The 27,173-nt window shown below is 38.3% G+C and overlaps 1 protein-coding gene and 3 long non-coding RNA genes across 6 annotated transcripts; 2 read left to right on the forward strand and 2 right to left on the reverse strand.

Annotated features, from left to right (window-relative positions):
- Window positions 1–114: 114 nt before the first annotated feature.
- On the forward strand, window positions 115–4,652 carry LOC111266607 (uncharacterized; the record flags this gene model as incomplete). The annotated part of the gene is given in 3 exon segments (XM_022844228.2): window positions 115–293; window positions 535–665; window positions 1,260–4,652. Coding segments are annotated over 3 exon segments (834 nt in total). The 3' UTR covers window positions 1,803–4,652.
- Window positions 347–10,436, reverse strand: LOC111266609 (uncharacterized). Of its 3 annotated transcripts, XR_002684178.2 has the most exons (5): window positions 9,994–10,435; window positions 9,201–9,309; window positions 8,327–9,075; window positions 5,362–5,472; window positions 347–391 (listed from the first exon to the last, which is right to left on the reverse strand). It is a non-coding gene; the product is annotated as an uncharacterized LOC111266609 (long non-coding RNA). The 3 variants fall into 3 exon arrangements; XR_002684176.2 differs by lacking the exons at window positions 347–391; window positions 5,362–5,472 and having other exon boundaries at window positions 8,287–9,075; window positions 9,994–10,436; XR_002684179.2 differs by lacking the exons at window positions 347–391; window positions 5,362–5,472; window positions 9,994–10,435 and adding an exon at window positions 9,547–9,683 and having other exon boundaries at window positions 8,287–9,075.
- A 1,768-nt stretch (window positions 10,437–12,204) lies between these two features.
- LOC111266610 (uncharacterized) lies at window positions 12,205–13,275 on the reverse strand. Its single transcript, XR_002684180.2, has 2 exons — window positions 13,185–13,275; window positions 12,205–12,491 (listed from the first exon to the last, which is right to left on the reverse strand). It is a non-coding gene; the product is annotated as an uncharacterized LOC111266610 (long non-coding RNA).
- A 416-nt stretch (window positions 13,276–13,691) lies between these two features.
- LOC147752656 (uncharacterized) lies at window positions 13,692–26,294 on the forward strand. Its single transcript, XR_015313519.1, has 2 exons — window positions 13,692–13,801; window positions 19,920–26,294. It is a non-coding gene; the product is annotated as an uncharacterized LOC147752656 (long non-coding RNA).
- Window positions 26,295–27,173: the final 879 nt, after the last annotated feature.

A 27,173-nucleotide genomic window follows, 5' to 3' on the forward strand; every position in this document is an offset into this window, starting at 1 on the left:
ATATATAATGTGCTTGATAATGCTTGTCCGCTAGGTATATATATCATTTTTTACTTTCAGTTGGTGTATTTGTGTATTTAATCTATTACATAATCTTAACGAATCCTGTTTCAGACGGCTAAGCGGAGCCAAAATGAATTTGGATGTTGTGACTCCCATGGTTATTTGGACCTGTATCTTGGCCGGCTTCTGTGAAGGTTTCCGCATTCCGGCCTTTCTCCGAAGGACAATATTACAAACGGCCAATTCGGCGCCGATGGCTGTCATCGGAAAGGACGACACAGCTGGGCTAAGTGCGTAACGCGGCAAGCGCTGAAATATAAAGGAGTCTGAAGAACTGCGAGTATTATTGCTCAGGATCTATGCTTTATTGTCCAGTCTCCAATATCATCTGCAATGATACGACACAGATAAGGCCTATTTAGGGTACTGCGTAAACTAACTCCGCGCACATTTGCCGTTTGCAGATTCAAACAGTACAATGTTTTGTGTCACCATTGGTCTCTTACAAACAATGTATTTTGTACGTTTCAGAAGCAGACGATTTCCTGATCATGCCTCAGATGATGATGACAATGAGTCAGATTACGAAAAAACTTCCCATTGAATATCGACCCGTACCTCTGGTCGTTGGTACCAAACAAGAAATTGACCAACTTCGAGATGTGAGTAGTAAATTTAATTTCTGCCCTAAAACCGGAAAACTAAATTTATTGTTTTACGTATACACATATTCTAGATGGCGTACAGGAGTGACATTTTTTTCTCATGCATCCTACTCACACCTTCGGTGTTTTTTAGGTGCCCGTCTTTTTCACCAGTGGATAACCACTGGCAAGTTATATTAGATATTCCAGTTTCATTTTAGATCGGTAGACATAGTGCTCCAGATTATTACTAGCATCCCTAACCCCCTTGTCTTATTGTCAGCATAGCGGACGTCTAAAAGGAGAAAGGATAATAATATGTTCGAGATTCTTCATTTTTGCAAGCTCTTTTTGACGGATCGTTTCATATTGACATCGTTTTACAGGACGTTTCGAGGACACTACATTACATAGCATTTATAGTCAATTTAAAAGCATAAGACTTGTTTATTAAATACAGTAGCACACGTGAACATCTTCTCTGAATCATCACCAGTGAGTAGTTTGCTTACAAGTTAAGCTAGAAGATTATAGTTTAAGGAAATCGTTTTTTAACTTTAGCTGGAACAATCCCTAATAGCGTGAGAAAGTAAGTCTCTTTTTGGTCTCCAGGAGCTGCAACTTCCGGTGAACTATCCGAAGAATACAGATCCGAAAATGCCCGAGGAACAAATCGTATCAATGCCCCTGACGTTAGGCCAGATTAGCCCGATCCGAGCACCCGTGGCTGCCAATCGAGACGTAGGCAAAGCACCGCTAATGTCGTCTAAGGCCCACCCCGTTTCATCAAACCGTTCCAGCAAAGTCAGCTTAGATGAACTGCTGCCTTTGTTACGGACTCACCCAATCCCAACGCTGGTTCATGACGAACCGGGGCTCATTCTCAACATTATGCGGATACTAGCCGGACCCAAACCAGACGGAACAGTTGCGCTGAATGAACCAATCGACAAAGAAATTCTACCTACGCACATGCAAAACCTTTTACGTCTGGCCGTCCGCAATCCGCAGCTTGCGCGAACCCTAGCTAAATTTGATCCCCAGTTCATTCCCAACCTTGTCAGTGCTATCTTGGGGATCGATAGTACGGACGACAGCGAAAATAAGCAGACAGAGGACGAAAAAATTGAGGACAATGACTCACAAGCGAGATGAAGTACAGGACGTCGTTAATGGGGCAAGTGGTAACAGTTGTAATACGGAAAACTAGTGACGCTCGACAGATGGCTTCGGATAACCTATGGTTTGGCATCTGGTTAATCACTATTTGGTTTCAGAAATTTAAGCATACAAAAACGATCCTAGAAGGAACCCTAATTTGGGCATTAATGAAACAGATTAATACCGATTCTCACAAAACGTCCTAAGCAGGTTATTGGTTAGCAAGTAAACTACGATGTACGGAAAATGTACACTGTAAATATATAATTGTGTATATACAGATATATAATACCATCTACTAGTATAGTTGCCGAACCACTTGTCTATACAAAGGGTTTTACACTTATTCGATATCATGCTATGCAGCGGACTCTCTTTGTAGTTTAAAAATGAGTTCGATTGTTACATATGAGCATTCTCCATCGCTACAGATGGCGACGTTATAAAAGTAGGTGATTTTTGATACGAGGGTGTTTGAATCGGTCGTAGGGTTTTATATTGTAAGACTGCAGACTAAAGTTTGTCTTTAGGCTTATAATATGCTGAAGCAGCAACGTTATTCAGTCATAATCTTTCCGGGGATGTTGAATAATTTAACATGTTTTGTACGGAAGACACTGAATATCTCTAGCGGAGTTTTTATAAAATTTAAGTACTTTTTTAAGTTTAGCAAGCATTTCGAAGCAACGCTCTGACTCATTGTAAAGTATTATACAGTCTCAATGGACCTTTACAAAGCTACAAAATAACATTAAACAAGAAACCTTATTTTGTCGTTACCGAATTTGCAGACGTCTACAGATATAAAATTGACAGGATTTTTAATCGAATTAGAACACCAACACCAACCCGTGCATTAAGCATCACATATTAATATTATAATGCATAAAAACAGTCGTATGAGCAAATTGTTGGAATCTACTTTCTTAATTGAATACGACAAACCATTGACCCCTGAAGACTAAACTAAATGGAATACACAAAAGGCCGATCGTAGCTCGTTCTTTTCGTCAACAAAAGCCACAAGATCGCTGTCCTTTGAAAATAGTGCTAATAGAGAACTAGTCCTTAGATGGACACGCTTAGACATTTAAGTAAAGGAGAGAAATTTCCATTGAGATAGTGATTGTTTTCTTCTGGTGTTTTTGAATCATCATTGAAAACATCTTGGAGATAGCCAAATTATCTTTTTTTTTACTTTAAACGAATGTCGAAGACAGGCAGGTGTCTGCTAGCGCTTGCCCAGATGAGCTAAAACACCTTCTACTTAATATGTAGATACGGCAGCATGTTTCCAATCAAAAAGCGAAATCTGCCTGTGATTATTACCTGCCGGCAACATCTATTTGTCATTCCATGGAGGCTTCGGGCTTCAAGTAGGATCACCACATAGGAGGAAGTTAGCCCACAAAGCTACCACGGACCCTTGGGAGGTGCAGTATCTCTTCATGAGCACCTTGTTCGCCTAATACGGTGTGTGTAATAAATTTTTCTAACTAAATGTTTTCGAATTGTCGGAAACCTCGGAAACGCGAGTCCCACACCATCGCGACAACTATATAAAGGCTAAGTCTGATGGGAACACGATATTTTCTCTTTTCTGCAAAAATAAAAAGCTTTTGTATGCAAAAGTAGAGTATAGCCGCTGGGAAAGCTGTCACCTCCGTCATAACTATAATTCCCGCTCGCAGCTATTGACTCTCTGTCGAGATGCTTTCAGGCTTCTGACAACCACGTAAAACATGATTTTCGCGAAGTTTTTTTCTAGAGTTTTCGAAGCTTTGTCACTGTATCTAATATGTTTTTGTTTGCCTTATTGCTAGGCTTAGGTGTTATTATGTTATTAAGCTATTAATTTAATCTCTTTCCGAACGGCCAAACTCGCATGATCAGAACCTTTGAAAAATTTAAAAAGATTACTTTTATATAAAATATATAAAAATATTAGAAAAACGTATTTATAAAAAATGAGAATATGTTTTTGAGACATCACATTTACACCTTTATGTGTACGCTATAGCGCGGATGCCAAAATATAACCAATAAGATGCTCTAAGGGTGCCTGTGACAAGAAGATATTTTTCAAGGTTGCAGTTCTACGCCCTTGGTAACCACGAGTTTCGGAAGTAATAACCCTTAGCAATTGTCAGTGGTGTGTGTGTTCGCAGATTATTTTGCGAAATGTTCGATTACTTTGTCTCATTTTTTCAGTGACATTCTGTTCTTCAACTTCTATTTTTTGGTGGCGAATTCTAAAACTCTCAAAAAATTAGCGTGTCTTTCTCTTTCTGTTCAATATATGTATACATATATATATATATATTTTTTTTTTCATGAATTTCATAAGTTAGCTAGCTTATAAAAAAAAAGCGACACTGAAGCATAAACATTTAATTTGAAATTTTTCATTAATCGTGAAACGGCCTATAGGTTAAATATGATTTTTCTGTACTGATCTCAATTACGTAAAGATGTATGGAACGTGCTGAAACCTAGTGTAACCTACACTAGGTTATAAAGTTATATGAATACTGGAATGATCCCGATAAGATAATTCTGGGATTGTCGACTCCATTTGTTTTGTCATGATGTTAATGATAACAAAAGATTGTTAGCGGAAACGAGGTGCGTTTGATCGTGGCTTACAGCCAAAGTATCATAGCGCATTGAAATGCACGACTATATTTTGCAAGTCAGCAACACTGAATCGTATTGGCTTAAAACTCAGATAATAAAATTACAGGAAAGCGTATGTAAGCCAACTTGAAAATAGGTCTCTACCATCCTACGAGCTCGGGCGGAAGCATCGGAGTCAATAAAGTAACAATACCTAGATAACGCAAACACCTCTGAATCTTTATTAATGATTGCAATATCGCGACTGAGTTAATTAGAAAGGTGCGAACTCAGATTTGTAGCTTGGCATCGTGGCTCGCAGGTTTTCTAATTCCCCCATGACGAGATTATCGATAAACTCTTCGGACAACATTTAAACATACTAGTGATAAAAAGGTATTTTCATTTTGTTTTTTGTTTGTAATGGTTTAAATTGTTCAAGGTCTACTGTCCCTTTGGTAAAATTAACTAAATTCTGATAAATAAAGGATACTCGATTTCGGACGAAAGGATACCTTGTGAATCTTATCTTTGTCTTTGGTTTTTCATGAAAGGGTCTTTGCGATCTGTGCTGATATTGTTACAGTCATATTTACTGAAGCTTCTAGGGCGCATTATATATCGGGCGTATGTCAGTAGAAGACTAAACATCCGTCAATATAAATCTGTACTAACCGAAGAGGTCGTCACTCTTCGGAAACTTAATAACGATTCGAATTCAAGCACGATTCAGCCCCCTGTCTAACGGATGGCTTAGTGCCGATACCGGGCGAAAAACTCGAAACATAGGAAGCTTTTAGACCATGTTTCGAGCCTTCAGCAGGCCACGTACACAACGAGGTTTTCTATATATACCAACGATCTACATAATTCGAACTCGATAAATATTAGTTAGAGAATAATTTTCGGCTTGAAAATCATCTTCATTAATCCTTACCGACGCAAGCGGAAAGCCAGGACCATGCCACAAAGTGGGTAGGAAGATGCGATGTCCCGATAGCCGCACGAGAATGTCCGATGCCACATGCCGATCTGTTGACACCGTGTGCTGTAAATGGTAAGCAAGCAAAAGTTGACTCAAATTTGAATTGCGCGTGTATGACAAACTAACCATTCAACTATTTGACTATTGAGACTGGCTAATTGAGATCAGGTTCTTCTGAGTCTTCCAATGAAAACAATTCTATTTATCGACTTTTCCGAGATTGTGTGGAAGAGAGCTGTTTCAGTTCGAAGATCATCATTGACTTCACTATCGAATCCTTAGGACCTCATTCAAAAACAGGAACCCTGCAATTAGTTCAGTTCTCATCGTATATAAGCCTAGAACACTTTAAGACCAACTGAACAACCTAAACTTTTTAAGAACAAAAAAAAAATTGATAATATGATAGAAATGTATTTTATTGGAATTTCTTTGTTTCTATGCCGTGTATCATCCTTGTATTTGTGTTATCTTAGAGATGATAGTCTGATAGGATTTGCTAAATGATTATATGTTTACTTAATGACTTGTTAATCCCTTTAGCCAACCACGGCAGGATAGGTGAAAACTCTATTGTATTCTGTTAGGACAGCCATTTTGCGAGGATAGTTGGTGATTAAGCAATTTCTTTAGTATCTGCACGTCTAGATGTTGAGACCGAGCGAGGCCAAATAGCTTTTTATCAGAGATGCTCAGACATCAACTTTCCCTTCAGTACAGGTTAGGATTATAATAGGCAGTGTACGAACAAATGCAGTCGAACAATGGATGGATGCATTAGTTGATGAAGTTACGCTAATAAATAAGCTACAAATGAGATGATTGATTTAAAGCTATTATTTTGAGCTCAAGCTGATACGCTTCCGCGCTTAAATATATATACATATGTATATATCATGTCGAGTAGTTATCAGCTTCGAAGCAGGCTTGCAAATGGTCCAGTAAAAATATACACAGATTGCTAACAGAAAAACAATCTAAACAAGAGTTACATTAAAAAACAATTTATTGTAAAGTTCTTAATTACAACTGGCAACGATACGTGAATAAAATTCAATATATGTATATATTTATATATATGTATATCAAATTGGTGAACATATTAGGGTAAAAGGCCTTTAAGCACACTATGTGAATAGTGCAGATAATTCAAGAATATAAGTAACTGAACACGTTTTTTACGCAAGCTAAAGGCCCGGTCGGCGAATCTTTACATGCCAAATAATGCGTCTTATAAAATCATAATCCGAACATTTGAAATGGGGCAACTAGGTACAAAATGGGGGAATTGACTCAAACTCAGTTAGACACACGTGTAATGTATTCCACGTGCAATCTGCAGAACTTTTATCAGCAAAAAAATCCACCCAAAGTATACAGTCACTATAAACGAGGCTTAATTCAATCGTTACAACTGGCTAGAGAGAGACCAGGGAAGGCGTCGTCCTAGTAGAAATTGAGTTTCGTTGCAGTATTAAGTATACTGGACGTTAGCTGATGGCAAGCAACAGACATCAAGAGCATCTGCCACTATGAGATATTTGCTGAAGATCGAAGAGTAAAGGCGGTCCCCCTCAAGACTCTAGTGGGCCGTTGACGGCGCACTCGAATACACGCAGTCTAGATACATGATTTATAATAAAGCGTACAAAAAACAAAAAAAGGTATTTCTCACATATAATAAACAATCATCATTTAAGCTTTCGGAGCTTTAAGGTAACGCAATATCAAAGTCCGTCACATTCGCCTTCAACAGCTATATATATATATATATATATATACATTAGTACTGAGCAGGTGCTGCCTTAAATTCTAAGCAATAGGTTCATTTAAAATTTAACCTAACCCATAAAAGAAATGATAACGTAAAAATCTAGAAATATTCCAGTGACAGGTCTGGTTTATAAGAAAAAATCTTAAAGAAAACAAAATATTATTTTGGCAATTTTGGTTCCATACGGTGCGAACACAGGCCAATACGACTGGACGACTAGAACCTAATGGGCAGAAATATTGCTATTCATATCTATGATATACAGACACCTCACGGCTGGCGATAAATATTTGTAACCTTTACTGTCTATCTTGTGATAGACTGAGAAGCGTATTTACGGCATCGTTAAAGTTATATAAAGAGCTCGTTGCGTGTACTCTTCGTACAGTGCAATCGTTAAAAATGTTTTTGTGAATCTGGAACATTTCTATGAAGAATGGTTTGCTTCTTTAGCGCTGCCCACAGTGAGAAGTCGAATTAGGGTTTTATTCACGACCAAAACATGGTTTGATCCTAACCTGCCTTACGCCGACCATAGACGAACACTTTTGCAGCCATTACTGGAAAGTGTACCTAATAATTATTACGCTATTGTCCAACCAAGTGCAGTGAACAATCGAGTTTATGGCGCCATGAGATAAACCGTATCGCGCACCTTGTGGAGAAACATGTACAGCATATAGCTCTAAGGACTATATTGCACACAACCGTAACAATTAAGATGTGATTCTACATAATAAATTAATACAAGCTTGTACAGAGGCGGATTTAGTAGTATGGCATCGCTCACTGATGGAGTAAATTGGCTATATCTCAGGGAAATTTATGTCTACGAAAATCTAAGGGAATACGTTTAGCTTATGCTATTAATATTATGTGTTAGGTGTTATTTGGCAGTTTACAGAGGATATATTATGTCACAATTGATCTCAGCTCATTAGAAATATTGAAATTACTTTCCGTTGTAAAGGAGAGAGAAAATTATCATTTATTTTGATGCTGGTAGAAAAAGTTGATACACAGCAATGATCTAACTTCATCTGTTCGATTTTCCATGCTTTGCAATAACTTAAACACAGTAGGAGGTAATAAATTATTCCTCATTTTCTTTACAACTAAAAGTTTATTTACAAGTTAAATTACCTTTATTTACATCATTGGAGGATTGTCCTGTTACGTTGTAAACGGCCAACACGACTGTTGTGGATACAGAAAAGGGGAAAAAATACAACGATTGATTTTTTTCGTCGTACGTTTAGAATGCCCAAGCACTTAGATGGCGTGATATAGCCATTAGCATCTCCCATTTATACCTCGTATATATGTAGTTTTATAAAGAGCTGAACTGGGAATAGGATAATGCGGTCATTTTTCTCAGTTGCGGTTTTCATTCTCTAAAAACATTACAAGAAACATTGAAATCTAAACAACGTTTCAGAAACATATTTGCTACGACGTTATATAGATGTGGCTTCTTAAATAGATCGTCTTGTGAATGAATTATGCTGTTACAGGGCTGGAATAGCTTGGCGACCAAAGGCAAGTCCATTAGAAAAAGCCCAATGCTGATTTTCTGCAGAGTTTATTAAGCTTTAGATCTCAGCGCCTCTCGACTTGTTATCAGTCTCATTTTGTTTAATTACAAAAAACTTCTGGATCACCTATCTTTCGAAACGAAGTCATCATTTGGCTTAAATTTCTATTTATCTTTGTAGCCATTTAATAATATCGAAAGTAGCTTTTAGGGCAGTTAGATCAAATTGAAGACCGTGTTAGTTGTAGTCAAGACATTATTCCACGTAACGAGCGGGTTGGTCACAGTTGCGCCACCTTACGGAATCAGTATAAACGAATTCATGTACCGGTAGCGTCGTATAAGGATCGCTGACAAGCTGAAAAAATCGGAACCAAATAAAGTAACGTGATGAAATGACAAGGTTCGTGTACTCATGCCCATACGTATACAGGGGTGGGCAAAAGTTACTTGACAGGTATGCATATGTGTATAAACTAATACCTCTTTCAATCGACGACCGCACGCAGCCTCTGTTACTTATCGTTCGGTAACGATTGCGATACGAAGAGCATTCCCTTTCGTATTATCTGAAGACAATTATGAATAGCTCCTGAAAGCAGCATCTCAAATTGCTTTATTGAATCCGCAGTAGATCTCGAGCCATTTAGAAGACATAGCTCGTTCATACAAGCTGACGTTAGGAGAAGGCTCTTTTTTATTACCATTTAACTTAGAAGCGTGTGAGATTTGAGTTTGATTTTGTTTTGTGGAGAAATAAACATCGTGATATTTATTAGATGGCAGGGCTATTATAAAAATATATATTTCAATTAAAATTGTTAAATACATGAGTGTCAAAGAGGTTCTGCACCGGCTCAACAATTCAATTTGTACAACGGTCGTATGTAAACATTCACAATGTACATGATCAGTTTGTTCTGCGGACACGCGTTCAGATAGCGATAGTTATCTCACGATTCACAAAACATAGGAATAATTTCGAAAAAAGTATATCATACAAGACAACTAATTTTAGTTAGCACCTTAAATATCTAATATGGATCTAGGCAAAGATTGTCGCGTTTTTATAATATCAATAATATCTTGCTCGGTTTTATATTCTAGTATAGAAGCCATTATTTGGATACATAAATAGAGAAAAAGCAACGAAATTAAATAATTTTTAGACACTTAAATCTGCGTTATTCTTCCACTGATTTGCGTGGCTTTGCGAGGTCCGTATTTTCGATCCCTGTGAACATTGATCACCGGTAATATCTATATTAATACTTACATGTATATTAAAACAGTGTATCCATAACTGGACGAGCTGATCGCCATCTCCTAACCAAATTTTCATGTAGAAAAATTAACCCAGAGACGCTCAACCGTAAACAAGCTGAGCAAGCGTCTGCAGCGACTAAGTTTATCATATGATTGTGCGTTTTGCCTGTCGTTCGGTGCTATTCTGTAAAGCAGTATTGCGTTGATTTTCTATTCACTGATATTGAAAGTGACTACTTGTCCATTAACTGACCTCATACAACTCGAAACTCCTACTAATCATCAATTATTATTACTGATTGGACTTAACATCCCCCCCCCCCCCTACGGACTGCTTAATAAAGTACTCATTATGCATCTGTTCAACAATTCTAGTAATATAAACAACGTCTATCACCATCATCAGGCGATCGAATTTGTGAGGACGTGTCAAGCGGCGTGAAGATCTAAGCAGCAAAAATGATTACGAGGTGAAGATATTTCGACACAATCATCACGCCAGTGATGATTGTGCCGAAAGCGGAACTGAATAGGGGTATATTTTGTTAAATAGGATTACGCAAGAAAGATAAGTTGTTTTAATTTGCGATATAAAACATTTAAAGAAATTATCCAGGGTTTGCGAGAGCAATATACATGAAAAATAGGCTGTTTACATATGAGGTCATTGATCATCAGGACGGAATCACTAACATCTGAATGCTTTTGAAAACCTTTAAATAAACCTTTGTTACAGGAATTCATTTTTAAGGTCTAGTTAGGAGCTGGGTGAAATAGATCTCAGTTACAGTTTATGATGTTGGAAATCGTCCTATTAACCAGAGGCCTGAATTATGATGTCAAACTAGTTATAGGTAACGCTAATGAAAACTTCCATACCATACTCGGCAATCGTACTTTTAGTTCGTAATTTTATTTGCAGGCCAAATAACGAAGTAGGCAAAATAGAATAATTTTTCTCTACATGACGAGATAATAAACTTTTCCCTTCCGTAGTTGAGTATTGCTTTGGAATTACGGGACTAGCTTTAAATTACTGAACGATACAGCATAGAGACAGATTATTAAACATTTTGTTGGTTTTTTGTATCAAAAATTCTCAATTGGCAGTATAACTGATCGAACCTGCATAGTATGCTTACGAGTCCAATAGGGGTGAAGGTTGCAGTATCAATAACGATTGGATAAAATCAGCATTACCCATTCATATTTAAGCCTCAAATAGTCTACCGTTTCCAACGCATCGTAACAAAATGCTTCTTGCTTAATAATATATATGTATATATTTCAATAGGGCTGTGAAGAAAAATGTTCGCATTAAATAAGATCGGTATAGGTAGTTTTTCTACATCATTGTTATTTAGATTTATTTGGCTCACAATTTGTTCTACGCTCGTTCCATAGATTTCATCGGCCCTAACAATGCTATTCAAAAGATCGGTGGGTTCGACTCCTCCTTGTTCCACCATATAAATTGGGGGTTTGCACAGCTTAGCGTTATTTTTAAAACAATTATATTCTCACTATCTTTTCCTTTGAGCCGTAATTGATGAGTTTCGCTCAATTGGCATGGCTGGCGTAATGCGAACGCTCCGGTTTGTGTACGGCTTAAGGTATCGCCATTCGATTACAGAACCTTCTGTTATCATTGAAATATCCGGATATATTCGTACATATACTACAACATTGTGTCTTTGATTATTTTGTAAATGGAAAAACTTTTCAATAAATTTGTGGTTATTTTATTGGTAACGCAAATGAAAAACTATACAGTCCAACTACGAAGCCTGAACGGGTTTTTTGTGATGGATCGTTATCATATAGTATAGTACTTATAGTATATATATAGTATAGCGTTACTGAAGGAATATCAGAGTCCATATGGTAAGAAGCTTTTAGGAAAAACAGGTACTGATGTGCTAGCCATGAATCGGTCATATTATGGCACTGAGTATTGTCTCAATCTTCCTACGTGAGCAAATTTAGCATATCACAAACAAAAATTGCCAATGTTTAGGATTTAAGGGGTGAACTTTAATTTTAAATTACACTTGATAGCTATGTCTGGCTTGGGCTAACAAACTGTATTTTTTTTATTTTCACCTACTTCCTGCAATACGCATTTACACATTATGAGTGCTCTATGAGTGCTACTTGGTTCCACAAATACAAAAAGCTTTCAGTTTTGGTCAGATAGTAACTTGATAACACATAGACGCGATACGTTTAAAAAGAAAGGTGCTTTCAAGTTGTCTTGTGTCCTTTATTTACCTTTATACAATGATGCTATAAATAGCTTGCTATGATAAATTAATAATGTCATATAATAATATTAACAAATAATAGTCAATTTTTAGGTCTCAGCGGTACATATAGCGTGCACGAAGGTAACAGTTAGTAGAAGTTGAAAAGTAAAGATACATCTCAACATAGAGATCAAGGTGAGCATGTGCTGCTCTTAACATATATACTAACATGAGTAAATCGGATTCGTACGTACTTCTCGTCCTGAAAAAAAAAAACGCAAAAAGATTAATGTAAACTTAAGACAGTTGCTTGAATCGTCTGTTTGCGTCTTAATATCACTAGGCCATCTAAAACGTAAAACGTTACGACCATCCCATCAGGCAAAAAACCGTAATACTAAATTGTCTCCAGTATAGTTCTTGAATATCCAGCAAGGCAAGTGGCTAGACTATATCTGAAAATCTACTTCTCTTTTATAAACCATGTAGGATGGCAAACGATCCTTTCCGTACACAACACCGTCCTGAGCTAATCCATGCAGTGATCCGCCCATGTATCTTCCACAAGCGCAGATGCATGAAAGATATCTAACATACTGTCTACGTGCGCTTAGCTTCGTTTGCCTATCGTGCCTTTGCAACAGAATACAGGCAGGATGACTTTTCTCTAACTGTACTGAGACGCCTACTTCACCCTGTAGAACACTCATCACCATTACTTAGTTCAACATTGAAACGAGGACGGCTCAAATGGTAGCTACACTGCTTGATGGTTAATCTTCCCGTTCTGGTGTCGTTTCTGATGCCTGTGTGAGTCGGGTTAAATCGTCACTTGGGTCATAATCACTCGTATTCGCCCGTAAGCGAATAGAGTAGACAATCTGCCCGGTCCTTTCATAAACCCATCCCACTCTCTATCGTAAACGCTATGTGTCGCCACCACACACACACGCACCAGCGCTTGCCTTTGCCATCACTGCTTCTATGTTGCGATCGTGAGTTACTTCAAGCTCGCTGGGCCTTCTGGCTCCCTTCGTCCTATCTGCATCGTATTGCCTGGTACAAGCGTCGGACCGCTGAGCAGCAAGACATTCAGCGAAATGACCCGTCTCAGCTCCGCGTCGAGGCAGGTGGGAATGGGTCGCGTCCTGTAACAAACTTGGTAGTAGAAAGAGGGCAAAGAGTGGAAGGTTTTCGAAACGGTACTGGCAATGGGCTACGATGATTGGCCAAAAGAAAAATGACAACGAACTAAAGTAAAAATGTGGAAAAGACATAACCAGAAGAACAAAGCAGTGTATTTGTTCGTTAAATGTTTGACGCGGCTAAAAGAGTGACACTACAGTTGGAATCGTGTCGGACTTTACTGCATAGCGATGAAGGACCATTCAACCGCACGATATTTCGTGGTATTTTCCGAATGATCCGTATTTCCAACGAAGTTGCGGTAGTAACGTTACGGCTGATAGTACGACAAGTGTGCCTACTGCTAACTGGGTTATAAAGCGTGCTAGTTAAACTGACGGATTTGTTCAGGGTTCAACTGAGGAAGCACAAAGCGTCTGACCGCAGGTGGGTAAGGTCGGTTATTTATTCGATCAGAGAGGTTACGTTAAGTTTATTGGTGAAATGGTTTTGTTTATATGGCCAATAGTTGAACAATAAAAATCGATTCGTTTAAACCATGAAAATCGATGCGCATCGTTACATATATGAGACGTCTACGGTATGTACTTAAATCTGGGTTTGGGTAGACTCAGACGTACATACTTCATGTGCGATACGCCCAGTTTGGTAATACATCCCTTTGTTGTCAAAAAAAAAACATTTTTAAATTCTTTTTTTTTTTTTTGTACTCTTGTAAATTTTGAAATACTCCGAAAAGATTAAACAGGGTGATTTTAATAGACATAGATTGAGCTTCATTTTCATCCAAAAGATATAACTGTTCTTTTCTCACATATGATATTCTAAACACATTCAATTGATTTGGTATTGTGTCGGTTGTAAACAAAAAAAAAAAAAAAAAAAAAAGAAGAACAAGTTGAAAAGCATCAGAATCAATCTTACACGATAATTATCAGTGCATATGGTCATCTGAACAGATGAAAAAAATATCTTGTTTTTTTAGTGTTATGCAGTTAGAAAAACTGCTTCGAAGAACGTATATACAGGGCACAGTTTCGCGCATTCGAGGACTCTGGACGTAGGTAGTAGCGATCAATGATCTATACAATAGAGAAAGCATACATCGCATCAGGGGAAATCTAAAGCAGCAGGAAAAATTTATTGATCGGGTTAACATGAATTAAATTACCTACGTCAAAACTATGTCAGTCCTAACTCTAAAGCTACTATACGCTTTTATATATATGTACATATGAGCGACAAAACAGATAAGAAGAAAACAGATAAGAAAATTGTCAGTAATCTTGGGAGGAAGATTAGTTATAAATACAAATAAAAGAAAACATCCGTTGCCAAAAATCTTGCAGCGTACGGCTCATTGTGTCGAAAATGACGACTGATCAAACGTCGAAATGGAGTCGAAAAAAAAAAAAAGACTGATGACCGCTTCCTTTTCTAGGTTTAATGATGGAAAACTGTAGTCAAGACACCTGGAACGATATCTCTATATGGCCCAGTTATATCTATAATGATTACATAGTATCAGTTTTATGAGGGAATTTTTGATGATTTTTTGGTATGAGGAGATTTTCTAGCGCAGTTAACTTCATATTATCAACAACAAGAACGCAAAAGTATAGAAATCACTTATCTTCAGTGGTAAGTTAAAGATACCGATACTCAACCAACATCGAACCAGGCACAGATAGAATCTTTATGGGTAACATTATCATGAAGAACGAAGCTCAAACACATCTAGACATGTTTAAGTAGTTTCTGGTTCATAACATAGATGTCTTGTCAAAGTACGCCATACGATGCGCTCATATAAACATGCTCGTTTCTGCGTTAAGTGTTTGCTTACAAAATGGTCAGCTTAAAACTATTTCGAAACATACTCTCCCTTCACAACCAAATAGCAAACGTCGTGATAAACCTTATAACGTGATATTCACTGAGGAAGATTTAATTGACGAATAAAAACTCTGTCATTAATCAAAGCCCCGCTCGGACCCAAAAATCTAAAGTTGAAATTTAAGATCATGCCCAGTTTTTAAGTTTAAAAAACACAGTAGTTTTGTCTTATGTGGGTTATGTAACAAGGGATTATCCGGACCTAAAAGATAGTCACAGTTAACGGTTAAGGACTAAGGTCGTGCATAAGATAATGGTTGATTTGTGTCACAGGATGGGTCAAAAGTCGTAATTAGACACACGTAGTCTCAGTTGTAGAACTCACAAGGCTGCGATTTTGAAACCCGAATTCTCTACTATGTGTAAGAAAGCTGGGTTTTCATGTTTCCTTTCACTGTAAACATTTTTGGAACTACCCTAGAGGTAGGATCCGCTGTCGTGAAACCCTAGCAGTTCACTTACGTACTCAAGGTATATACATATAGTCCCGTTTACAAACTGATGCTATCACCTAAAATTAAGTAGCACCTGACTGTTCATCGTTTGTAAAAGTTTATCTAATCAAAAAAATATAGCTCGTTATCTTTAATTGATTTCGATACCGAACATAGGTCTTCTAGTCCATTGAGAGACAGCTCATTAGTCTGCATTGTCGTCTGACTATCTGGAGCGGTGTTAGTATCGATCGTAGCCTCATCAATATATCTAGTACTATAAATAAAGAGACTGCATATATAATAATTAAGAACAATGCTATATATAATTATATATTATGTGTGTAGAAGCGTGGGAAAAGTAAACCTATTGGCTATTTCTTGTTTCTATTGGCGTTGGACTTAAAACTGTTGGGTAAGATCCAATATAGTACGGTGAAGAACGCTGTTGATCTGCTTAAACGACCCCTGTCGTTTGTATCTAGATCTTCAAGACGGTTTCTTCGCCAGCTCTGAAACCTGCCAGCAACAAGATTAAATGCGTTATAAGTGAGGCGAAGTAGCAGCTGCGGCATACTGATGCGAAGTTCGCTTGAGTATTGCCTGAAAATCCAGCACCACGAATTTTAAGTACTTCCCATATCAGCCGGCGTAACACTGCGTAATGATAAAATTCAATATTTTGGGAAATATCTTATCCATGGGTAGTGCCTTAACCGTGTAATGCCATACTAGTAATGTCAACGCATGGTGCTAGCTAACTTCCCCATCTTCGCTTCGACTCCTGCTAGCAAGACATCAACATGACTCGACGACATAGACTCGATCGAATGCCCAGTCATCATTTCGAAGAACTGAGTCCGGACATCGAGAGCTCGGATTGCTAAAGCCGTAAACAGACTTTGAAGTAGAACCACACTTTGACAACGAAAACGATCGACAAATACGAGACTACTCTGCTTTTAAGCAACTAGGCCTGGTAGTGTCAAATGGTACGGCCATCCGTACTAGTCAGTGGGTTCATTTAGGCCTACGAGTATTTGCTGGCTCGATTTTGCCAGAGTTTTATTAGGCAAATATAGTTTGCACGAGCGACATATCCATACGGCTCCACGATATACCTGAATAAAGAAAGCAATTGATTTTTATTGAATATGAATAAAACGGTTTATCTTCAAATATATAAACCACGATAATGCTACTATACTACAATGTTGAAAAATTAAAATTTTGCGGTGCATTTTTCACTCACTAGTAACACAAGCTATAGTAGTCTCGTAACGGACGTGAATCAGTCTTCTCATAGCGTCACGTAATTGGGGAATCTATACTTCAGCCCTACTCAGATAGAGTTCGTAGCCAGATACGTGGGTAAAACGAAAAAAAGCACACAATTTTGTACCGAATTGAGTATTTATCACGCACTCAATTATAACACAACCCGTGTTCATCATAAATTACTTCTCTTCGACTACCGTGAAATATTTATGCTTTGTTGGACCGAATGGAAGCTTTCTGTAATCTATCTGCTTCTATGATAGAAGAAGCAGGCTTACAACAGAATTGGTCTGTATGTCTGCGTGATAGTTGACAGCTGGCTCTGATAACTCAGAATGTTCGTATTTGTTGATACTTGAAAAATCGGAACATCGAAAATCCGTGTTAATTGTCTAGGTTTAAGATTGCTGCCAGGATGTTTAGTGAATATACATACAGAAACCTATATAGAACCAGCCAGTTACGATGCGAAAGAGGAGCGCTACTTGATGAGAGTTCCTTTACAAGGAACAACTCTGGCCACCGAAGGCCTTTCGTTCTACGATTTACGATTACCCCCCCCCCTCCCCTCCCCTCCCCCTGCCCCCCTGGAAAGTTGTTGCTCTTTAGCGTTGATATTCTTCAATACGCAGTCACAAGGAAAATCATTTTATCTGAGCCATGTATAGGCCGCATCTGTGACATGAAAACTATCGCGGTATATAGTTTTGAGCTCTAGATAGCTTCTTGCTTGTCTTGTTATTAGAGCGACCACGTTTACATTTAGACATATAAAAAAGAAGAAGTATTTTCTTAACAAGGCAAGCTTGGCCTATAGCTGTTACTATGCTAGCGGTACAAGGAAATAACCAATGTATCGAAACCATTATTTTGACCGTAAAAAATAATTTACACACAGGACACGGTGGTTACACGGTTATTACAAGCTGTGCGGTACAATTACGCTAATTAAACAAATAAAAAAAAACCTGTCATTATTATGAAGGCAAATAAAAACACGGTGGCTATTGCAAAAACTGTCAGTTATGGCTTAGATGTTTCTTACACCATGTTATAGATTTCGGCCACTAACTGCTTTATCAGGGTTTATTTTTTAAACAAGCAGACTAAATAACAGCATCCATCTAGATAAAAACTGAAAAGAGAAAAAAAGCTTCAGAATTGATTCTACAATCCAAACCAACGAAGGCTGTAGACAAAATTCAATATATTTAAGTACAACGAACTGAGTCGCACATCTCGGTTTCTTTTCTTACGAACTTTGTGCTACTTCGGAGGGTTGGTTTCGGTGCTGGCGTAGTCAGTTAAGTGTTTGTCTGCTAAACTTACAAACACTGGTGGTCTAGGTTCGAATCGTTGGCGTAGACACACATCGTTACGTGCCGTGATAGGCCCGCGGTTTGAAGTGATGTCTAAAGGCTAAGGTACCAGAAAAAACAACACGAGGAAGACCTCTCTAGCAAGTCTTTAGGGTTTGCGGATCGCATTGCTATGATAGAGTATAAACAGAAGCGAATAGAAACTTAATCGTCTTTAATTCAATCATATTATATTCAACTCTAGTTTGCAAAAGCTGGAACTTCTCAGCGCCGCATTTTTTGGCAGTGGCTGATCAATTAGAACAAAATACCGTAAGATAATATTCCAGCGAGGATAAACTATCTAAACAGGTTCCGTAAATTATATTTCTGTTTCGGTCACTCCTGTCCTACTTTCCTAGATATTCCGTAGCACCGCGACAAAGCAAGAATGCAGAAAATAATTACCAACCTTGACCACGATACAATTATTCGAAACCGTGTTATTAAACCGCGAGATCACAATAGCACGTCACATGGAGCGTAGTCGTGTTTTGCTCCTAATTCGGCTTAATTAAACTCTTTTTAAATTAATTAATTAAAATTAAATCTTTTTGCGGTACCGGTAAGGAACTATTTGTAGGAAGATATGACAGATGCAGCGTGACGTCAACGTTCTTGCCTTATTCATTTCAACACGGTTCGACTCGAGCATCTTTCCACTATTACATTCATGCCATTATGTGGATAAACAATTTACTGGGAAAATACCACCAACATATGGTCAGCCACTGAAGTAAGTTAGATACTTCGATCCATGAGCATCGAAATTAATGGATCGGAAGTTTGTGAAAAAACGAAACGAGTTCGTTACTTAAACGTCTCGAGGTTTACGCGCGATATTGCCGTCATCTCACTTCATCACAAAGCAAACTCTTGATCCGTTGACTTGTCTCTGCGATCTATGTCGTTAGTTCACTGTGAGCGATACTAGAAATTATCTCATTCTGAGATCAGCTTTATTGTAGATTATTTACCAGGATGGCTAAATTGAAATAGAGACTGTATCCTATTCGCAACCCCTATATGAGCAACGTTTGGCGTATATTCGTTCTATATATTGTAGCAGACGGCTAATTTTGGCGAAAGTGGTCGTTCGTAGAAGAAGACAATTTTCAAACACTGATAATCTAAAGGACTGATAGCTAACTTCGACAAACAGAACAAAGAACAAGACGGCGGTTCGATTTTGCTTTTACTCACATAGTGTAAAATAGGCTCAATCAATATGAAAGAACAGCAAATTCATTGTAAAATCTATATTTGGCTTGAACCTATGTTAACTTGTATTTACAAAGTTGTTAAAGAAACAAGTACCATCTTTTCAATTAGCTAACACAATTTATTTCCACTATTACGGGACTTTACTACTGATATAAAGTTGGACACTTGTTGTTCACCAGGGGAATGCTATATTATAGCTAATTACAATATTATCTTATATTATAGCAGTTAGATTACCGATAATCTAGAATCATCAAGTTAGCATCCCTTTTTTTTTTTTTAATTAAATAAGCGCACCTACACACGTCCTTAAAGGCGCAGTAATCTAACCACAAATGTCCTCCATAATTTCAGGACTCTCTGCCTCAGAAGACATACGGAGTGCTTGCGTCTTTCTATCCAGAAGAGGCTCGGCAGAAGGATAATACAAATTTCCAGATCAGGCTCGTATTCGCAACATATACAGCGCTTGGCTTTCCCTCACCGCCGATAGTTGGCTATATGCTGTCTACAGGAGTTTTCTCGAAGATCTTCCTTGTCACAGGCATGCTTACCTGTGGAGGCTTTTTCGCCGTTATGGGCTTCTTTTACCACGTACCAGCGCGAGTCCCATTTTTCATTGCTAACTTAATAGAGGCCCTCGGGGCATCGATCTGCTCAACTTGTTTCTATTCGATCATTGCCGCCGAGCTCGCTGCCACCATAGACCGGAGGGCGCTAGACGCTCAGCTGATCTTCGATCTTATAGCGATAGCGTATGCGCTTTCACTAGCGAACATCGTTGTTGGGCGACCTGGAAAAATACGGCATTTCGCAGAGCAACATGGGACCTGTTTTTTTCACCTGTGCAACCGTCTACGTCATCTTGTCGATCACGTGGGGTTCGTACATCCAGTGGGTTGGTGACCGCCGATATTCTGTGGATGACGGGGCCCGACTCGCGGCGTTGGGTTCGTATCTTATGCGACCAGTGGAAACTGCCGGAGTAGAAGTTACGCTGAAGCTCCAGCTTAGTGCGCAATGCCCTCTCGGTTTAGGAATGAGTGCGATGTACACTTGTTCGACATTGCACGAAATGCATTGATCAGGTTTTTCTGATGATATCAGGATGCACGGGTTTATCTCAGGTATTTTTATGGCATGTAACGGCCTTATCGGGCCTGTTATGGGTGGCCTAATACACGATGGGTGGGGTGTTCGTTCACCTTTGAGGTGGCAATTTATTGCTTGTTGGCGACAGTATCGTGCGTGATGTTTGGCCTCTACTTGGATCGACGCGCAGAAGCTTAAACCACAAAATATTCTCTCAAAGGAGGACTATGTTAACACTGCGAGATATTCTAAGACGGTTAAAAATGAGAGAAGTGCTCAGGCTTCAACAAACAGAAAGATGACCTGGGTTATTATTACTTGCTTTTATACTGTTATTCGCTTGTGTTAGCGTTGGGCGTCGGTATCCAATAGTAAGTATTACGAGTACCGTGGTCTACAAATGTCTGCTGCAGACCTAAATGACATTATGTGGTCATAATATTGCCGTCGTTTCAGTTGGCTGTATGCAGAATTTGAATCACCGGGGGGTATGGGGTATCAGCCAAAGGCATACGTTTAAAAGGGGCATCCATGTGTTGTGGGCTGTATCTACTGAAAACTTTAAAGATGTCCGAAATTTAGTTGTTTGATTCGGGAATCAGACTATGTCATCGATAGTATTATTTTGTTGGTCTTACAGTATGGATTTTAACGTGATTCGCTTTTGCTCGCCCATTGAGAACGTCGTTGCTAGCTAAAAATGTAGGGGTTTGGCTATATAGAATCGGATCTAGATACCTCCGCGTAACGCTAAGACTTCACCGTACAAAGAGTAAATGATTATAGGTCTGATTATGTAAGTTACACTTAATCGTGATCTTTGCAGTAGCTACATGTAGCTAGCCAGAACATTCCGCAAAAATGTATCTCTCGACAATATGATCCAACTCGAATGTTTGAACTGACCTACTTCTGACGAGTATTATTGACGTAAAAGCCTTCGACCAATTTCCTAATAACTTACTCATATCACTAACTATTAGTTAATATTTATACATAATAAAGTGTGCAAGGTTGCTGGAAGGGGCGGAATAGAAACTGGCTCTTAATTCATTACCGATTTGAAAATTGTTGTAGGTTTGTATCAGAACGCCGAAGCTTACTTTCACCATTAGTAAATATGAACATTTCAACGCTTATACATACATATCTGTTTATGGGACCGCGTAAAGGTGTTCATGATCCCTTCATAAACTCATGTCCTATGCACAAATCTATAGAACAACAAATATATGAATAGTTCTGCCTACTAAATGTATGTAAAGAGTAAGATAGATTTACAGTAAAAAAATATTAACCTAGAAATGAGAAAAAATAGTATTCCTATTTGAAAAGAAATAGATAGATTTCCGGCTGACATAGATGCTATTCCAACTGTTAAACCACGGTGTTAAATCCCAAATTGTTAAAATGCGCCACAACGGCAAACATTTTATCTTTTGCTCTATTTTTGCCCTCTGTGCCTTCTTGCTGCAAGTTGTAGTTGGGTTCAGATTTTTTTACATGGCCAGCATCCGGTTGATCTATCTGGGCTGAGCGCCAGAGTTGCAACACGATGTATGTTGTGTCGAATGGTTGTAGCCTAACAGCGACCGGTAATTAGATTACAGGAGAAGGTTCTGCGCGCGACTACGTACATATATGTGCGAAGAAGTCTCATATGAACAGAGTACCCTATGAATGGGAATTGTACGTCTGGGTGATTTATATAGCGATTGCAAAATATAGCCTTTACTTTTGAAACACAGTCTCGATCGTCAGCAATCTCTGCTAATAGTAAATCAGCCTCGCTATCTGTTGTTAATTGCCATATAGATAAATGGCATGGTTTCCGAGCGCAAGGTTACGAAAGTGTTTTCTTGAAATTGTCACGGTGGCGACTGTGGCCCGATACATCAACTCGTACCTTGTAGACTGAGCCGATCTTCACGAAAGAAAGAGGAGTGACTTACTGGTGTAAAGCCATTCGATTAAACTCTATTTGTTTATGCACGGTCTGCTTTGAATGCGGCCCGCGAACACAAGCTATAAGACCGCGGCAGTCGATATCCGTTACCTCGTAGTCGTCACACCGTGAATGAAGATACAGTCTTAAATACGTTGTGCGCGTTTACTATCTCGGATTTACGCAACTGAAATTTTACTACATCGTATGAATTAATACACAAAGGTGCTAACTTAAGACAACGAGTCGTGCCGGAGAAATCGACAATGCGTGGCGCATAGGCGGTAATTGGCACCAGGCGAGCCATTGGTAGCGGCCGGCTTTTTGCCTCTGAAGCTGGCCTAAGAGCACGAAGCTAGGTAGGTCACCCATCGTATTGAACTAGATATGTCTCTATAGAACCCGCTAGTGGTGAACGCTTCATTGCTATCGGTCCTGATGCAGGCGTAACGGACACACTTGCGAAAAGTCCGCATAACTGGTCTGTGATCAACTATAGATGTATGTATATTTCTACTAACTGCTTGCCATATATGCATGCAATATCTGGCATAGTGACGATTATTGACTAAGTAGATTGTTACGTGGCTTTGTTTCGTGCCTTCCGTGCCAGCTATGATAGGCTATGAAGATCATGTTCTGCTATGACAATCGCTCAGAGACTTTATGGCCTAGACATACGAAGGTCGTTTTAGAAGTTACGCAATAATCATTCAAATATTATTGTCTAAAATACGTGCTGCGTAGAAGTTATTGTGAGAAAAAAAATGTATCTGTACAGTAAAGCATATCAAAGCTTACACAAGATTCCTATGTTAGATATATGAATATATAGAATATGAACCATTCATTGCTATATACAGATTTATATATCGATACCTTTCATAAACGAAACAACAGAACTTCATATGTAACTAGAATATTCGGCCCAAGGCCTGGCAGTATTTACAACTAAAACATCACAATCGATTCATCCTTACGTTGTCATAGTGGGTATTGATACGAGCAGTGATTTTACAGAAGTGTCTCATCAGCGCTGGCTTGTCTGTTAAATGACAAGGTATCACTGCTATCACTTTCTTCAGCTTGGGAATAGCTAAAACCTTTATGAAGAATTGTTGTTATGTAAGCTTCGCAATCGGCCTGTCTCGAGAAGCTTTTTCGAGAAGAGTGTCGTGCACACTAAACGTGCTGATAACATAACGTGCAAAAACTATTATTTATTGAACACCTGTTTTTTTAATAGTGAATTTAGAATTTACTCACTTTTTAACACCTTAATAAATAAGATAATAATCTTTGTACAAACGTATTATAAGTGGGCACCTAGGCTATGAAAAGGCTTTTTCTCACCCATGAGTACAGCAAATGGATTTTCTATGGAAATTCGATTAGTTTGGGCACTCGAAGATTTTTCGAAGTTATATTGAATAATTTACTAAGATCGTTTGTGATTTGATCTGACAATAAGTGCTTTTACAATATGGTACTTGTTAGATAATTTTTGATGACGTAACATAATGCTTCACATCAGTCAATATATTTAGGCAAAATTTACGTAAAGTTCCATCCAATCGACGGTTTAAAGGACGTGTCCAGATGTGAATATAACAAAAGATTCCATTAGGCCAACAGCACGCCACCTTACATTTGAACTTACATATTTCAACTTCCATGTTTCATAATAGATAATAACAATAAGCTAAACAATGGCTGGTAGAGATCATAAACGGCTTTAGAGCGTAAACTTGTTCCTATACGCAAGGATTGCTGCCACAGTTAACGCGGAGCATGAATTTGTTATAACTGATATTCACACATGAAGAATATCTGTTTTAAAAACTCAGAATTTTTATATTGTGTTTCAATTAACATGCGGTATCCACTGGTGTTCGTGCCCAATTACTTAGGTAGATACATTCGAATAGATCCGTTTGTAGCTGTGATTTTTACTAAAAACGACAAAAAAAAACTCATTGATTGAGTGTGAATCTTTATTTCGATTAATAAAAAAATTGACGCAGGGTCATAATGTATGTGATGCGAGTGTGGAAAGTTATGCCCTTTAAAGTCTGGTCGCTATGGGATTAAGTATAAATCCGTTGAAAAATTGTTATCTCAATTTGAATTTTTATTAGATTCCTTCTTTGACCCGAAAATTTCTCCGTTTAGGCTAGGATCAAATTTTTTTTTCATGAAAATAACGCTAATTAACTAGGATGGAGTCAAGCAAATGCACTTGTCGTGTAATGATGAAACCCTTTCAGAGGTGAGTTTTTCGGAACACCCCCGTACAATATGATAGAGACCATATGTATTGATAATACAATTGACAGAAGACCAAATGCCCTTCGTCGCGGTAAGGAATAGGCTTCAAACAGAAATTTGACAAAAGCACAACAAACTTACTTACTAAAATATGTAGCTTAGGTATTCTACCAGACGGCTAGCTTCCAGCACCAAACGGCTAGCTTCCAGCACCAAACGGCTAGCTTCCAGCACCAAACGGCTAGCTTCCAGCACCAAACGGCTAGCTTCCAGCACCAAACGGCTAGCTTCCAGCACCAGACGGCTAGCTTCCAGCATGAAACGAAGTTTGCCTATACTCAAATTTGGACCACGACGTGACCCTAAGATTAGCAGCCAAATACGTAATTCAATAAGCTATCAGAGGGACAAGCGATTTGACTTACGGACAGTATGATAACTTAAACTTTCTCAAAGGCACCATGGTTCCTATACCCAAACAGTTAGCGACTTTTCCGGTTTATTTGAATGTTCCTCCATGCACTATGATCGTTGCCCCCGTTGGTTGTAATATCGATATATATATAGTAGCCCGTTGACGCAGCTATGTGTCTTACACCGGTTAGGGCTAACAATAACAATCTAGATCGCCTTGGGTTCACTGAGAAATGCGTCTTCAAGCTCTTTCTATAGCAGACATGATACAGTCAAGCGCTATCGTTAGTCCATAATATTTTTTTCTAAGATGGCACAACCTAGGCTTTCTGGACAAAAAAATGTGCAGATAAATCTATACGAAAGATTGTGACATCCTTTCTGTGTTAAAGCACCTATTTATACAATATTATATACCCTATGTATAAAATAAACTTTTAGATATATATATATATATACATCTAAAAGTTTATTTACAACATGTGGGACTTGCACGGGGAACGTCTAGTAAACAAAGATCACCTTTAGGCACTCCATTAAAGACAGCTAAGGAAAATTAGTAGGTTTATATAGGAATTTCCCGACAGAGCTAAATGCTCCGAGCCTTACATTATCAGATCGCGTCAACCTCGAGGCAAACCTTAGATAAGAGATCGATTATGGTTGCCCAGGCAAGACCCCTATATTAAATTTAAAATAGGTATACTGGAGCCTTTTTTCAAGATGGACATAATAACGTCGAGAAAGAGTGTGACCTTTTGTGGCCATTTTCTGTGTTATCTGCAATCTAACTATCATATTGTCTAGACTTTAATAAGCCAAATCAAACAAACAATTTCTAGGTTTAAAACACACTCCAGAATGTTATTGGCATAAACAATTTGATTAGCTACTCATGAGAATGTAAGAACATTGTATCGCTATGTTTAATCTTGTTTCATTGTACCTGCAAAATATGATATAGCTTCTCTCATAATGTTCAATTAAAATTGCTATTCGTATTTAACAAACTTATAGTCTTGTTATTCCGTCGTTGAAAGTTGTAAAGAAACATTATACGTGGTATTTCGTTTGACCCACGCAAGCATTATAGTAAGATGGTAAGGAACATGGTAAGATAACGTTGGCACGCTTAAGTTGAGATCTGGTACCTGTATATTTATGTTTGTAGCCAATAATGTATTTATTGTAAGGACAACTATTACTCAGGCATTATTTATTTGTATAGATTTAAATGTTGCACATAAGAGACTGCTGGCCTTTGGGCAAGCATTTTCTACTAGTCGATTTAAAGAGCGAGTGTCCAAAAGTAGACGGCTTTGTGGTCACGTCAACAAGGTTCAGTTCAGGGTTTATCAACTCTGTAGCTTCGAACAAATGTTGCTTCCTACCAGTTGTCTAACTCTAGACTTATGGAATCAGTTTCACAGACTACATCTCGTCCCTGCCCAGTGTTACAGCAATACACTTACTCTTGATGTAAATGCGATTACGATGGGTCGTTACAATATTGAAGATTAGTACCGAAAGGAAACCTCTACAGATTTCCTTTGGTATGTCCGTATTGTCAAAAGTTGCGCTCATCCCTGGGTCGCAGTCCACGGGGCGCTTCTAGAAAACAGATATTCCAGTTCGAGTCCTTCTACCCCTATACAATATGATGTAATGGCGAATATTTAATTCGCTACGACCGCCGTGCATCGAAGTTCAATCAGGTGACTGATAGCAACAAAATGACCATATCTTGGTCCAACAATCTGGCTTGAAGTAAAGCTGTGCTCTATCCATTTTATTGTTAGGAGATAGCTATAAGCAATCATTTTTAGCAGTAGCTAAAACAAACATTTTTAGTAACCCGAAAGTATAAGGGTTATTTTAGAATTAAGCGT

Source organism: Varroa jacobsoni, unplaced genomic scaffold, assembly GCF_002532875.2.
Source record: "Varroa jacobsoni isolate VJ856 unplaced genomic scaffold, vjacob_1.0 scaffold_1102, whole genome shotgun sequence".
NCBI lineage: Eukaryota > Metazoa > Arthropoda > Arachnida > Mesostigmata > Varroidae > Varroa > Varroa jacobsoni.